General features: G+C 42.7%; 1 protein-coding gene across 12 annotated transcripts in view; it reads right to left on the reverse strand.

The window, feature by feature from the left end:
* Nucleotides 1–17,048, reverse strand: part of lrch1 (leucine-rich repeats and calponin homology (CH) domain containing 1) — a 222,005-nt gene that overhangs the window by 182,643 nt on the left and 22,314 nt on the right. For all 12 annotated transcript variants that reach the window (XM_070975848.1, XM_070975847.1, XM_070975845.1 and 9 more), the window contains exons 2-4: nt 11,879–12,023; nt 7,554–7,680; nt 5,312–5,417 (exon numbers count right to left, since the gene is read on the reverse strand). In XM_070975848.1, coding sequence (XP_070831949.1) covers nt 5,312–5,417; nt 7,554–7,680; nt 11,879–12,023 — 378 coding nt within the window. The remainder of the gene's footprint in view (nt 1–5,311; nt 5,418–7,553; nt 7,681–11,878; nt 12,024–17,048) is intronic.

A 17,048-nucleotide genomic window follows, 5' to 3' on the forward strand; every position in this document is an offset into this window, starting at 1 on the left:
TTTCAAACTAAATGGTCAGACAATGCCTGATTCAGTGTATGGATGATTTGCTACAGAGCTGCTGACTCACACAACAGAGAGCACTTTACCTATTAAAACCCAGAATGCAGCAGAGAAAGACAGAGCTGACCCTCATAAACTATCTGAGCTCTCTCTGCTCTTCTCTGCACAAAGGTTAAAAATAAACCTCTCTGGAGTGAGCCACAGTGACCCAGCTAGGCTGGCTGGAGAGACAACACCAACACTGAGACATAGAGAGTATGTGTTTTCACAGTAGGTCTATATTCTTTTTTAAATGGTTCCTTTAAAATGTTGTACAGGTTTTAAATGATTGGATATCATTCAAATAAAATTCACTGCGTGTCTCTATCACCTACTTAATGGGAAGATATTCAAGTGGATGACAAGATGATAATAATGGAGCAGCAAATCTGATACAAAAGGACAGATTATTGCTGATTCTCTTTGTGAGGTGGCTGACATGGACCTTTACTCTTTTTATCATTTGGTCTTCCTGGCAGATTGGAGGCCAAAAAACAGTGAATGTTACCAGGACATGGATGCTAATCACATATATAGTGGTGAGAACACACTGTAATTGTAGGAATCCAAGCTGATTACAAGAGGTGAATCTGATACCCAAAAATAGTGCTAACAAGATAAGTTGATTAATTAGTTAATGAGTTTTACCGACAGAAAATGGATCAACAAAAATGTTTCTAGGCTATGAAATGGACAATCTGCTGCTTTTTTAAAAGAAATACCACTCAGTTTTGAACCGGTAGTGGTAAAATGGTAAAGGCTGATAAATGGGAAAAATATCAATAAGGAAACGATGCATCACAGAAGAGCCCATCAGTTCTGACAAAGTAATCATTTACAGACTCTTCCTGACAGTCTCTCATAATTAAAAGGCCCTGTAAGTGGTAATAATGTCAGCTGAGCAGCTATGATGGGGGGAGTGCTGACACCAGGAAGCATTCCTTTAGTAACTATACACATATCCTAGATTGTACTATGTTGGAACAGTGAGGTCACTGAGGACAAATGCTTAAATTAAATTCAAAGTGCTCTGTCAGAAAGACACAGGCAAAATGTATTTTTGCGCCCACACTAAAATACTGATTGAAGATTTAAAGTATCTGAAAAACACAACTACATTTCTAGAACCACACAAGTGGCCATGTGGAGTTGTACTTGGCACAGTGGTGCTGTGAGCTTAGTTTAGTGTGTTAGCATTCAAATACTTGCTAACTAGCAGATAACACAAAGCATAACTGAGGCCGCTGGGAAGGTCATTCGTTTTGCAGGTATTTACGAAGACTTTGGCACAGTGGCATAAAGACTACAAAATGAAAAAGCATACAGCGTGTGTGTGCGTGTGTGTGTGTGTGTGTGTGTGTGTGTGTGTGTGTGTGTGTGTGTGTGTGTGTGTGTATATTGGTGACCGTGTTGGTAGTTTTTTTGTTTTGTTTTTTTTGGTGTGTGTGTGTGGGGGGGGGGGTTGAGAATGGGGCTGGGGATATGATTGTTTTCCTTTTTGTTACCACAAATCTGTTAATAAAAGTAGAAAATAGAAAAACAACTACGTATACGTACATTTGTACATCCTCTCACCCACCTCTTCAATGGTGTCCAGAGGGCAGTCTAGGACAGAGCCATTTCTCCTAACCAGTTAATAGTCTGTGGTACCTTCCTTCGCAATGGTACCTCCTTCCCCTTGCTGGCATTTATGCAGCATGGGTCAGTCCACACCAGTCGACTAAGTTGGTTACAACCTCCCTGAATTCCAGTTTGTTCCCCTGTGATGCGCGTCCAATGATGGCTGTATCATCGGACAGCTTCTTGATGGGGCAGCTGTGTGTGTTGTGTCTGAAGTCCAATGTGTAGAGGGTGAAGAGGAAAGGGGAGAACGCTGTCCCCTGTGGAGCCCCGTGCTGCAAACTAACACATCGGAAATCCTCACATACTGTGGTCTGTTGGTGAGGTAGTCGATGGTCCACGCGTGGCAGTCTATGCCAGTCTACATAGTGATGGTTGAATCATGTTGAAAGCACTGGAGAAGTCGAAAAACATGACCCTCACCGTGCTTCCAGTATGTTCCAGATGAGAAAGAGATCGATGGAGCAGGTAGATGACAGCATCCTCCACGCAGATGCCTGGACGATATGCAAAATGTAGGGTGTCCAGCTTGCAGCTCACCAGGTGATGGAGGTATTTCAGTATAATCCTCTCCAAGGTCTTCATCAGGTGGGAGGTTAAGGCTGCCAAGCTGAAGTGGTTGGGCTCCCTGGGATGCGCTGTCTTTGGGACTGGAACTACACAGGAAGTTTTCCAAATGGCTGGAACTCTCTCCAGACTGAGGCTCATGTTGATGATGTGCAAGAGGACCCCGCAGAGCTGATCTACACAGTTCCTGAGCAGTCTGGAGCTGATGCCATCTGGGTATGTAGCCTACCTCGCCTTCATCCTCCTTAGCTCCTCCTTCAGCTCCCTCTGCACCCTCCCCGCTCATCTTTGTCCCCTGATCTGAAGTATGGATGATTAGAACCGTCTTTCCTTGACCCAGCACTTGGCCCCAGCTCTGCATCCATTTCTCCTTCTCTTTATTTCCTTGGGGATCTCCAGTCTTTCCACTGGGGTTACATTCGTGTTGCTCAGCACAATCAGCTGTTCCCGAGTGTAAACAATGGACCCGAAGTTCTGTGGATCTCCTGAAGTTGATGAGTGAAATTCACAAAGTAGAAAAAAAGCAAATCCCTAGTCTCACCAGTTGTACATCCATACAAAAGCACACTAATACAAAGGAAAATGGCTGGAGCTGTTGTAACAAACTGCGGCGCCATCTTGAAAATGTTTATTTGGTCATAAACCGAAGTATTGGGCAAATTAAAAATTCAACATGATGATGGCACGAGATGAAAATCACAGTGATGAGGATCACTAAAGATAATTGTTACCCAGCACCAGCAAAGAATTTGCGGATGTATCTCCTGGAGACTGGCTTCCATGTGATTGTTTAGAATTCTAAATTCTACTAAATGAACCATACAATCGGAATAGCTTAGGTCTTCTGAGCAGGTTATTCATCTCAGGACAGAGTGTATAACCACAGACACATTCAACTACTGTGTCACAGAAACCTCAATGTAGAGCAGAAGATGATGACTCTTTGTGTGTACTCCAGCACCATCTAGTGGTCATTGCAGTTAGCTGTGTTGAAGAGGAAGTGAGGTGAAATCCTAAGTGCAAAACACCACGAAGTTTAACTAGGAAGTTCCTTGTCTCATGTGCTCAGAGAGGAAGCATCTCAGTGTCGTACTGATACAGCCATTAAAGTCCATCAAATTGGCTTCATCTCTAAGTTATGAGGTATTTACAGTTATATTCACATGTTTATGTAACTATTTTGTAAGTTTTAATATGTTTCTGATGATGGCTGAGTTGTTGTCCGCTGTTCATAGATGCATTAATGTTGGCTAGTTGTAGCATCTGTGCATGTGTAAATTGTGTTTATTACACACATTTACATACTTGAAAGTACCATATAAGTTTACTAATGGGGCAGCACGGTGGCGCAAGCAGGTAGTGCGCGTGCCTCGCAGCAAGAAGGTTGCTGGTTCGATCCGGGTCTGTGTGAAGCTTGCATGTTCTCCCCAGGTACTCTGGCTTCCTCCCACAGACCAAAAACATGCTCATTGGGTTGATTGGTGACTCTAAATTCCCCCTAGTTGTGAGTGTGAATGGTTGTCTGTCTTTGCATGTTGCCCTGCGATCGGTTGGCGACCGGCGATCGGTATCGCCCGTTGAAGCTGGGATAGGCTCCAGCCCCCCTGCAACCCCGAAAGGGATAGGCGGTATAGAAATGGAAGATTCTCATTCATCCATGTCATGGTACTTCTAAGTGCTTCCAAAGGGGTGTCTTAGACAACCTCCTCTGTTCAGTGATGGTCTTTCCAGTCTGACATGGGTGGCTTCTTTCACTCCTCTTTCAAACCATTGGTCCCCAAAATATGTACATTATTGTCCTCAAAGGAATTTTCCTTGTCCTTAAGATGTAGGTGGACTGCTGAGTCTTGACCTGAGGTGTTGGCTCCCCTGTGATGTGTGTACAAGTCTGTGCATTCCTTGCTGCATTGCACTGCATAAACTACATTGCTCTGCTTGTGTCTGATTGTTTTGTCCTCAGGGTGGACAAGTTTCTGCCTCAAGGTGTTGCTGGGCTTGAAGTGAACAGGGATTTGGTATTTGTTGAAAATCTTTCAGAATTTTTCAGATACTCCAGCAATGTAAGGGATGATGCTGTTCTGTTTATGGTCCCTTTCATTTCCCTCTGTTCTGTGTCTTTTTGCAGTCTTGATGAAGGTCCAGTTTGAGTGCTTCCCTGATGTGTTTCTGCTCCTTACCCTTGTCTTCTGTCCTTGTGGGCCTGTTCTGAGCTTGATGTTGAAGTGTTCTGATAAACCAAAGCTTGCGCTCCAGAAGGTTGTGAGAATCAAAGAGCAAATATTGATCGGTGTGCGTGGATTTTCTGTATACTTCGATGTTGAGACTCCTGTCCTCTTCAGTGTGCACTGCACAATCCAAAAGGGCCAGGCTGTCTCCTTTGACATCCTCCCGAGTGAACTTGATGTTGGTGTCCACTGCATTTATGTGATCCGTGAAAGCTTCCACTGTTCGCGGTTTGTAAATGTAAATGTAAAACCTCTGTGGAGTGTAAATAAATTACACTCCAAAAGTCGACAAAAAGTTTTCCAACTAAACCTCACCAAACTTCAGGGCAGTGCCTGTGAATATTCTCATTCATCCAGGTCATTGTAAGCTTCAGGGCATTTAATCATTCGCAACTGGACTGGACTTTAGGGCAGTGGTTCCCAACCTTTTTTTCCTTGAAGGCCCCCTGCCTGTGTCCAAGACAAGCCAGGCCCCCCCAACCCCAACTCCTAGCTGCATACACAAGAATAAAGTGATTAATCACAAACTTTTTTTGCAAAAATAAACAGCAGTTGTAGGTTTTTGTTCGTATCCAAATGGGTGTGTTATTGTGATTTTATATATTTAATGTGCATAAATATCTTGGTAACCTCACAACCTCAGCGCAGATAAAAGTGGGTACACCCCCTGTGATCTCTGGCACCCCCAGTAGGGGGCGCAGACCCCAGGTTGAGAGCCACTGCTTTAGGGGATAAAAGGAACTATCTGTACTGTCCACAATCACCAAGGCAGACAAGTTGTTTCTGACATAAAAAGAACAACGGTGACTTGGGATAAATTAACCCCTGGAAAAGATGCACTTTTTTCATAAACTCACCTTCTGGCAGGACACAGAGAAGGTTTCGTCGTACATTTAATTCTCGCAAAGCTTTGAGTCTGCCAATGTGGCTAGGAAGAGCCGTGATCTCATTGCAGCTGATGTCCTGCAGAGGGCAAAACAACAACACATCTCATGTTCACAGATGTTAAGGCTTCTGGATACATTTCAGTATACGACAGCCCAACACCAGAACTTTATTTCAAATATTATTCAATTGAAAATTCCATTCAAATTTAAGAGAGTCTGATCAAATAAATGCTAGCTATAGACAATTTATTGTTAATTTCAATGCATTTGGTTCATAGACTGAGAATTAATGTCATGTCCTTGCACTATTCTTTATTTACCTTAAGTTACCACTGCATTGACAACAACAACAACAACAACAACAACAACAACAACAACAAACAATAATAATAATAATAATAATAATAGACTTTATTTGTATAACATCTTCGATACAAGAAATGTAGCTCAAAATACTTAACAACTAAGAAATTACAGTGTAATTGAGAAAGTGATTGAGTGTCTCACATAAAAGTAGACCCAAGCTGGCTACACTGCACTTCAAGTGCAATGTTACATTTCTAACATCCTAAATATTCATTTTGAGTACACTTTTATGTGAAACCCTGCATGTAATTTCTTGATTGTAAAGCATTTTGTGCGTCATTTCTTGTATGAAAGGTGCTATAAGTCTATTAATATCTTATATTATTAATTGACATAAAAACATGTTACAGTAGTAGACATAAGCTGGAAAATCACACCTGAAGCCATTATTTTTATTCATTTTTTGTGCAGTGTCTTTGAGTACCCTGAAAAGCGTTTTTTAAGAACAATGTACTACTACTACTACTACTACTACTATTATTATTATTGTTGTTGTTGTTGTTGTTGTTGTTATTGTTATTATGTGCACTGTAGCCATCCTGTGGCAGGAAACAGTATAGCATTGACTGGTGGCTCCCTCAAAGTCTCCAGCATGATTTCTAATAAGCTGGTAATACCATATAACACAGGTATATTTGGGGAATGTTTAACAGTATCAAAAATTGGGTCTTTAAAAAAAAAAAAAAAAGATTCAAAATATATTGTATTACTCCAAGAAACAACATGCACTTGTTGACTCATTTCATCCTATGTGTTGTTAAAGCTATTTTAAAGTCTGTGGGGCACAACAAGGGATGCTGTGATGTGTTTAAGATAGGGATGCACGGATGTCATTTTTTTCAGACCAAGTCAAAGTAGAAGTACTTACACTTGAGTACTTGCCAATATTGAGTACTGATAAAAAGTGTCGTACTTAATATCATTACAATTCTAAAACTCTACACAAATGCGCACAAACACAAACTTACCATTGTAACTAACTGTTGGGTTGGTCATAGCAGAAATCACAACAGATGTCAAAGCAACAGAGGAGCTCACTTTTTGCATGAACTCAAATGGAACCAGAACAGTGTCTGTGTGCACAGATTGTTTGGAAGCTTATATTCAGACCACAACATTCCCAGAGCATTCCTCGCTTGATGAGAGACTTTTTGGTAATGTGGTTTCAGTGATGTGGTGACCGCTGGGAATCTCATGCATACAATGTCATGTGGCTCCAGTACACTGAGAAGACAACAAAATCCCATATTATCTGCAAGTGACATTGGCTAGTCATCAAAAGCAATGTACTGGATAAGAGCTGTTATTTTTAATGCTGTTATTTTTATTGAGATCGATATGGCTTCTCCCCTTTTCCTACTAGTTTTTTGTGTTCAGCGTTAGAGAGATGAGTTTCCTGCCGAAATGCTACATTAGTCCTCTTCTTTTTTATTTTACCCATCACTTTGCTTCTTTTGATCGGATTATTTAGCCCATTTACATCCAATAACAATACATTATATTGTTGGTAATGCATGTTTACTTTTGAAACACTGTACTTGTACCATCCTAGACCTCATAAAATAAACAAAGTAAATACAACAAGAAAACATAAAACAATATAATGAAGGAAACTGAAGTAAGCTTCTAACAAATAAGGTTCCAATGTCAGCATGCACAGTTAAGTAAAACTGCCACAAAGTGGGGGCCCTCTGGAGCAGAAAAATAAAGTCTTGTGGCTCTGTGTCTTTGATCTGTGGGTATCAGCCTTTCAACACATAAAAAGAAAATTGTAAAAAAAAAAAAAAAAAAAAAATGAAAAAGAGGCTGGACATGCAGTAACGCAGTGACATAGTGAAAGATTTACCAGCTCCATGAGGCTATGCAGCTGTCCGATTGTCTCTGGCAGGCTGACCAGCTTGTTGTTGCTGGCGTTGAGGACTCTCAGAGGTAAACCACACAGACAGGCTGGCAGAGAGGCCAGCTGGTTACGACTGCAACACAAACAAACACCACTCATGCATATGAATGGAACAAGTGCAAACTTATAGCCATGTGACTGTTTAACAAATATTTTCAAACAAAATTTGAAAACAACTTAGAAGCTGCCTCTTTTCACTTGTTAGCAGGGATTTGGGACTAGCAGTGCAAAATTAGGAGTCATGGTTACTGTAGCACATTTATAAATATAAGTAATAAGTATATAAACAAGTATTTACAGCAGTTCCTAAGAGAAGGAGAGTAAGCCAGAGATATAAACTATGTACCAGAAAAACAAATATGTGCAAGTTGCAGATAATAAGTAAATGTAAACAATAAACAGTATGTGAAATATTGCAGTAGTTCACATAATAGGCAACACTGCATGAAAAGTACCATTTCTGTCAGTCATCGTCACTGTATATTGCCGTGGAAGTTCTCTCTCAGCCCCTGTGACTGTGAGGTGTTAAAATGAAAATGTGAATGCTGCAAGCTATACAAATGCAAATTGGGATTGTGTGTGTGTGTGTGTGTGTGTGTGTGTGTGTGTGTGTGTGTGTGTGTACAGACAAAGATTTTTTTTTTTTTTCATGAGGATTTAAAAGTGTGTTTAAATAATTTTATAGGTTACATACAGGATAAGTGTCCTGACTCTCAAAAGCCTTTCATTTTCCACTTAAATTGCTAAATCAAATTGTGAAAATTATCTAGTTCTTGCACACGTCACAATTTTTTTGCATTTTGCCACGACAACACCAGATGAAAAATGGTTGCGAGATTAGCTTCCCAAATTCTAGCAGGGTAAGTCCACTGCTGATTCTTTAAGTACGAATAAAAAGGGAACACACCAAAGTATCTTTTCTTTTTTTAATTTTCGATGACGTCAAACAGTTTCAAGAAGTTTACATGTTTTATAAAATATGCAGGTACAAAAATAGAAAATCAAAATATCTAGCAAAATCACAGCATGTTTTTCTTTCTACACAACAAAAATTGTCTCACGTGAAATTCCAAGAGTGCGACCTCGCATATAATTGGATGCCTCCTCTGACGCAATGACGTCGGCAAAAAACGACCTTGGTGCTTCTGTGAACATTGTGACCAGGAACTCTCTAAGACGCATTATTATGAGCATAGAAAATGTTATTTTATCAGTGGAGTTTGGATCAGAAACATTAGGTTAGGGTCCTGCTAAACTTTAACTCTGTTCATACAATGGCCGGACGTCATCTTCAGTTCACCCCAGAAGGCATTCCTCTGCGATGCGTGGAGGGCCTGGCTGCGGAGCTACCATATTCAGAAAGTCCAAACAATTTAGAGAAGAAACTGCTGAGCCCCTTCAGTGGATTGTCTCGGCAGGTAACGCAACTGATCATGCAATTGGCGAGGAGAAATGGCTGAGATAAAAGCAAGACTGCTCGCTCTGGAGGAGCAGCCCCAACCGAACTGCAGCTGTGGAGATGACCAGAAGAGGAAGAGACAGGTGCATAAGTTGCAGTAAGTAACGTTAGCATTTAATACTACAGGAGTTTGAGCACCCGAATGATCCTAGAGGATATGTTGTCCAGGGCTTAATGCCCCTGGTAGGGTCTCCCAAGGCAAACAGTTTCTAGGTGACAGGTCAGACTAAGAGCGATTAAAAAAAAAATTAAGGAAGCGTACGTCGCCCGGATTGGCGTCACCGGGGCCCCACCCTGGAGCCAGGCCTGGGGTTGAGGCTCGCAGGTGAGCGCCTGGTGGCTCGGTCTTTGCCCACGGGCACCGGCCAGGCACAGCCCAAAGGAGCGACGTAGGCCCGCCTTCCTGTAGGCCCAACACCCGCAGGAAGGATCAGAAGGGGCCGGTGCTTTGTGATATGGGTGGCAGTCGTGGGTGGGGGCCCCGACGACCCAAACCCTGGACAACGACTCTGGCCATGGGGACATGGAATGTCACCTCACTGTGGGGGAAAGAGCCTGAGCTAGTGCGGGAGGTTGAGCGGTACCGGCTAGAGATAGTCGGGCTCACCTCCACGCACAGTCCGAGCTCTGGAACCCAACTCCTTGAGAAAGGCTGGACTCTCTTCTACTCTGGAGTTGCCCGCGGTGAGAGGCGGCAAGCTGGTGTGGGCTTGCTTATAGAAGCAACAACACACTGGTAGAAGATCTCCAACATCTTGCTGCACACGTTGAATGATCTGAGTCTGTGCATCCCCTTTTTGTAAACAACGTTGATGTTAGTTTTCCAGTTCAGTCTGTTGTCCAGGTGCAATCTGAGGTATTTGTAATCCTCCACCAGTGACACTCTCCCCCAGAATACACAGTGGTTGTCTGGATGTCCTGTTCCTTCTGAAATCAATAACCATCTCCTTGGTTTTGGCCACGTTAAGCAGCAGGTGATTTCTACCAGACCATTCCACAAAATCATCCCCCACTGCTTTATATTTCTCCTCTCGTCCATCCATTATACACCCCACCACCGTTGAGTCATCTGAGAACTTCTGTAGGTGGCACAGTGAGGAGTTGGACTGGAAGGTGTACTGAGGTGTACAAGGTGAAAAGAAAAGGAGACAAAACAGCCCCCTGTGGTGCTCCTGTACTACTTTCCATGGTCTCAGACAAAACATTGCCCAGTCGGACAAACTGTGGTCTGTCTGTCAGGTAGTCAGTACTCCAGTACTCCAAGATTGTGGGCATGCCAACTCCCATCACTCACAGCTTCTCACCCAGGAGCAACAGTTGAATGGTATTAAATGCTGCAGCAGGTGTATGATGGCGTTGTCCACCCCCAGATGGGGTTGGTGGGCGAACTGTAGAGGGTCCAGTGATGATTTTACCTGCGGTTGGAGGTGGGCCAGGACCAGCCTCTCCAGCACTTTCATCATGAGTGATGTGGCCAACGGGTAAATAGTCGTTGGGGCCTGATGGAGACATCTTCTTTGGAACAGGAACCATGCATGATGTCTTCCACAGCACCGGGACTCTAAGCAGGCTTAAGCTTAGAAGAAGTGTCCCAGGATCATGGACAGCTGGCTTTTCAGTTCACTGGTGATCCAGAGCTTGTTGTTGGAAAAGCAGCATATAGTCCGGGTTGGCAGTATGATCTGTTCACAGAATTTGATGTACTCTGTGATACACTCTGTCAGGCTGTTGATGTCCTCCCCATGTGGCTCACACAACACATTCCAGTTTGTTTTCTCAAAGCAGTCCTGTGGTGAGTCATTGGCCTCCAGAGTCCACCTCCTCACTGTCCTCATGGACGCAGCCTGCCTCTGGACAAGAGGAACATACTAAAGTGTTAATAACTCCAGGCAATGACCAGCTCTGCCTAGGTGGGGAAGGGCTGTGGCACTGTATGCATCCTTTGCACTGGCATACAGTTGGTGTGGTGGTGTCTCAGTAAATAAATTGGTGGAGTTTTGTCCAAAGTGTTGTGATTAAAGTCCCCAGTAATGACCACAAACAAGTTTGGTTTGTAGCCCGGATACCCCCGCACTTTCCCCGCTACTCTTCCTCTTGCAATGCCTGTGGCGCTTCCTCTGCGGGTGCGTTGCAGTAGTGGGGGTCGGTGTCAAAAAGGGCCACCGGCGTGCACCTTGCTTAATTTGCAGATTGCTGTGTTGCCGATGTTAAAAGGAGTCCCACAGCTGTATGTGCGCATTGAGACAGACAAGCGCGACGAAACATAAAATCACTCACACCGACAGAGACAAACATGTAGACACCACATTACCGGCATTGGCATAACCAGAAGCTGCATAAGTAGCCATGTGGTTCCCTTTTAACATGCAGCTGATTGGCCGAAAAAAGAACAGAAGCGAGTGAATAGCCAAAGAAAGCCAGTATGCTAATTTACTATTGAATCGCAACACCCCCAACTAGGACCGTGAATTTCCACTAAAACAACCCAAATTCAAATCCAAGGTTTACGGTTTTAAGGCCCCCAATACTGTTACAGTAAAGGTCAACAGATAACCTGTAAGAGTAAGCAAACCTTACAGGAAATCCTGCATGCAAAATCTGCATCGGCTTAGAGAGTACTGTTTCAGACATACTGGACAGACTAGGATTTCAAGCAACAACACTGCTTCATCATACCCAGAGGGCAACACCCTCTAAAAATCCACAGGTTTCCCCTGGTAGAGACAGAGAGTGAAGGAAACCACCTCAATTTAGACTCTCACACTGTAAAACATCAGTGACACAAAGTGTATTTGAGTGTTAATGAATGTACCTGAGATTTAAGGAGGTGAGTGACTGCAGGCTGATGATGCTGTCTGGAATGGTCCTGACACAGTTGTGATACAGGTTTAGTATCTCTAAGGCAACCAGGTGGCAGACCTCTGAGGGGATGTCAGCCAGTCTGTTCTTTGACAGGTCTGCAGAGAAAAAAGTATCAAATAATTCAATCAACATTACAAACAGATAGAAATCTGCTTGAGTAAACATGTTTTTCTACAGCAAAGAAAGAAGTGAAAGATACTGTTAAAAAAATTTGAATATTTTATTATTGAAACCATCAAACAAACCAAGAAGTTGTGTTAACAAGACTTTTGCTGTGTCCAAAATCAGCCCGTATTTATTATATAGTAAACTAGAGCTGACCGTTTTTCAAAAAAATCAAGTTCAAACTTAATTCAAACTAACATGCAATTTGTTAAAATTAATTTCAGAATCAGGATCAGAATCACAATATTCTTTATTGTCCAAGTATGTGTAAACGTTTGACTTAGATATTACACACAGTTCCAATAGCAATAGAGACAGAAATGGACATAGAGGTACACAAGGACAAAGAAGCTGATGGTACAAAAACATGGGTGTCTATATAAATATACAATGGTATTGCAAATCTTGAGTATTCGTGGTCAAAATTTCTGTTTCTGTGAATCCTTCAGCAAGTAAAATATGAACCAATTTCCCAATCAGCATATAGTTAATGATGACCCATTTCCTTAATGGGTTAAACAAAATGACCTCTTTGTTTCCATCATTTACAGTTTCAAAATAACAGCAAAGGTCTCAAAGCAAAAGTTTGGGGACTGTGCACGGTCAATACTTTGAAACGCCTCCTTACAAAGCAAGTAACATAGCTTGTAAATGCTTTTTGGATGCCAGCTAAGATTCTTTCAATTCTTGTTTGGGGGTTTTCCCCCATTCTTCCTACAAAAAGCATCTAGCTCTGTGATCTTGGGCTGTGTGTTGGGCATGCATTGCTCTTTTGAGGTCTATCCATCTTGATGTTTAGTCAAGGGACTGTGAGGGCCATGGCAAGGTCATGTTTGCACAGGTGTCTCTGAACAGTAAAAGAATGCACCATCACTCCAGATTTTGCAAAATCTTCTTGAAGGTCTTTTGGTGTCAAGCAGGGATTTTAATTTGCCTTTCTAATTTGCCAATTTCTTTGTCTTCCAGATCTCAACTTGACCCCCTCAGTTCCTGTGGATACACATCAAGTAGGTGGTTATGTACAGTGTGTGCCTGTTTACATGTCTACACACAGGATTCTATTAATTCTTCTATTCTTCTTTCTTCGTCTTCAGCGGGTGCCATTGGAGTGAATGGTTAAAAACAGAGGAGGTTAGCTCTATGGTATACCACCCAAACCTGCAAATTAAAGCAAACTTCAGGGAAAGTAGAAAGGAAAGGCATTCCAACAATTTGGAAGAATTTCGTTTTGCCCGGCAAGGCAGTCTTAAAACATACAGAAAAGGCCTCTGCAGTGCTAGCAGCTATTGCTCTTCACTAGTAGAGGAAAATGAGAACAATGGCAGGTTTCTCTTCAGCACTGTAGCCACGCTGACAGAGAGCCATAATTCTGTTGAACCACATATTCCTTTAGCATCAAAATCATCAATCTGTATTTTAAACCCCATCCTGACTAAGCTGCTTAAAGAAGTTTTACCCTTAATTGGCTCTTAATTATTAGACATGATCAATCTGTTATAAACAGGCTACATACCACAGTCCTTTAAAGTAGCTGTAATGGTATCCTATTGCAGAAACTGGAACACTTCATTGGAATTAATTTCAATAATTTCATCATCAAAATCATCTACCTGTATTTTAGATCCTATCCCGACTAAGCTGTTTAAAGAAGTATTACCTCTAATTGACTCTTCAGTTTTAGACATGATCAATCTCTCTTTATCAACAGGCTACGTACCACAGTCCTTTAAAGTAGCTGTGATAAAACCGCTACTGAAAAAGCCTACTCTTGATCCAGGGGTTTTAGCCAACTATAGACCGATATCCAACCTTCCCTTTCTCTCAAAAACTCTTGAGAAAGCAGTTGCCAATCAGCTGTGCGACTTTCTAAACAATAATAGTTTATTCGAGGATTTCCAGTCAGGATTTAGAGTGCATCATAGCACAGAGACAGCACTGGTTAAAGTTACAAATGACCTTCTAATTGCATCTGATAAAGGATTTGTCTCTGTACTAGTCTTACTGGATCTTAGTGCTGCATTTGACACCATTGACCATGGCATCCTATTGCAGACACTGGAACATTTCATTGGCATTAAGGGAACTGCGCTAAGCTGGTTTAAATCCTACTTGTCAGATCGCTCTCAGTTTGTACGCGTTAATGACGACTCCTCTGTGCTCACTAAAGTCAGCTATGGAGTTCCGCAGGGTTCTGTGCTTGGACCAATTCTATTCACCTTATATATGCTTCCTTTAGGTAAGATTATCAGGAAGCACTCAATAAATTTTCATTGCTATGCAGATGATACCCAGCTATATTTATCAATGAAACCGGAAGAAACCAGTCAGTTAACTAGACTACAAGCATGTCTTCATGACATAAAGACCTGGATGACCTGCAATTTTCTGATGCTAAACTCGGACAAAACTGAAGTTATAGTAGTAGGCCCTAAACATCTTAGAAGGTCACTTTCTGATGACATAGCAGTTATGGATGGCATTGCGCTGGCCTCCAGCACCACTGTAAAGAATCTGGGAGTTATCTTTGACCAAGACATGTCCTTTCACTCCCATGTAAAACAAATTTCAAGGACTGCCTTTTTTCACCTACGTAATATCGCAAAAATCAGGCATATTTTGTCTCAAAATGATGCAGAAAAACTAGTCAATGCATTCGTAACTTCCAGGCTGGATTATTGCAATTCTTTACTATCAGGCTGCCCAAATTCGCTGCTGAATATTCTCCAGTTGCTCCAGAACGCTGCAGCACGTGTTCTGACAAAAACCAGGAAGCGAGATCATATTTCTCCAATACTCGCCACTTTGCACTGGCTCCCTGTAAAGTTTAGAATAGAGTTTAAAATTCTCCTCCTTACTTACAAAGCCATAAGTGGCCAGGCACCTTCTTATCTTAAAGAGCTCATAGTACCTTATTGCCCTACTCGAACACTGCGTTCCCAGAATGCAGGTCTACTTATGGTTCCTAAAGTCTCAAAAAGCAGAACAGGAGTCAGAGCATTTAGCTATCAAGCTCCTCTCCTGTGGAACCATCTTCCAGTCTTTGTCCGGGAGGCAGACACTGTCTCTACATTTAAGAGTAGGCTTAAAACTTTCCTTTTTGATAAAGCTTATAGTTAGGGCTGGCTCAGGCTTGTCCTGGACCAGCCCCTAGTTATGCTGCTATAGGATTAGACTGTTGGGGGACATCCAAAGATACACCGAGCTCCTCCGTCCTTCTGTCCCTCTCCATCCGCACGCTCTCATGTCCTACCACGGCGTGTTACTAACTTAGCTCCTTCCCTGGAGTCTCTGTGCTTTGTCGTCTTGCAGGTTCCCATGGACAGTGGCTGAATCTGGATTGTGGATTTCAGCTGCGTCTCCTGCCTTGGCCCTGCCTGACATCCACTGCAACTGCTACTGCTGTTATTACATCCACTGTCACTGTTACTGTGACTGCATGTCTGTCTCTCTGTCTCTGTCTGTCTCTCTCTCTCTCTCTCTCTCTCTCTCTGACTGCTTTTCTTTCTGTCTGTCTGTCTGTCTGTCTGTCTGTCTGTCTGTCTGTCTGTCTGTCTCACTCTCTCTCTCTTGCTCTTCCTCTCTCACCCAACCGGTCGAGGCAGATGGCCGCCCACCCAGAGTCTGGTTCTGCTCGAGGTTTCTGCCTGTTAAAAGGAAGTTTTTCCTCGCCACTGTCGCCAAGTGCTTGCTCATGGGGGAATTGTTGGTTTCTTTGTAGATAAAAGAGCTTGGTCTGTACCAGCTCTATATGGAAAGTGTCCTGAGACAACTTCTGTTGTGATTTGGCGCTATACAAATAAAATTGAATTGAATTGAATTGAATTGAATTAAGGGAACTGCACTAAGCTGATTTAAATCTGGGAGGCAGACACTGATTGTTGTCTTGCAGGTTTCCATGGATAGTGGCTGAATCTGGATTATGGATTATAGCTATGTCTCCTGCCATTGCCCTGCCTGACATCCACTGCAACTGCTACTACCTCCACTATCTGCAGCTTTAAGGTGTGTGTATAAATGTGTGTATGTCTGTAAAGGCATATGGACGTTTATGTGTGTGGGTTAGTACCTTGATGGTGTCCAGAGGACAGTCCAGGACAGAGCCAGTCCTCATGACCAAATTGCTTAGTCTTTTTCTGTCCCTCGCAGAGCTTCCACAGCCTCTGCAGACAACAGCATAGAAGACTGCAAATGCCACCACAGTGTCATAAAATCACTTCTCAGCAGATGGGATCGATTTTGGACCTTCTTGCGCAGAACATCTGCATTGTGAAAAGAGTGCTAGGTGGCAGTCTATTCCAGCTCCTTCCAGCTTTCCTTTGATCAGTGATAGCTGAATTGTGTTGAAAGCTCTAGATAAGTCAAAAACCATGGCCCTCACAGTGCTCCCAGTGTTCTCCAGGTGCGAAAAAGATGACTATGTGTCAGAGGAGGTTGAGTACGATCCTCTCCATGTTCTTCATCAGGTGAGAGGTTAAGGCAACCAGTATGAAGTGGTTGGGCTCTCTGGGGTGCACAGTCTTTTGAACTGGAACCACACAGGAAGTTCAGGGGTAGAATCAAATGTGCTGAAAAACAGATTCAGTACATTTGCCCATTCCCGATCTCTAGATCCTGGGCCCCTCCCACTGTCTTCATTGTAGCCAGAAATTGTTCTCAGGCCTCTCCAGACCTCTCGTACTACTCCAGCTCCCTCTGCACCCTCCTCAATTTATTTTTGGCCCCAGATTTAAAAACTATGTTCTTTAGTTCTGGGGACACCCAGGGTTTGTTATTTGGGAAACCTTCCTGGTAGGCACAGAGTTTTCGATACAAAAGTTTATGTTATCTGTGATGCATGATGTAAAACTGTCAATATCCTCCCCGTGTGAACTTCACAGCACTTCCCAGTTGGTGGTATCAAAGTAGTCCCTGCGTGCCATACTGGTCTCCTCAGACCATCTCCTCATATAACTTTT

The sequence above is a fragment of the Chaetodon trifascialis genome, chromosome 12 (genome assembly GCF_039877785.1).
Source record: "Chaetodon trifascialis isolate fChaTrf1 chromosome 12, fChaTrf1.hap1, whole genome shotgun sequence".
In the NCBI taxonomy this organism is placed as follows: domain Eukaryota; kingdom Metazoa; phylum Chordata; class Actinopteri; order Chaetodontiformes; family Chaetodontidae; genus Chaetodon; species Chaetodon trifascialis.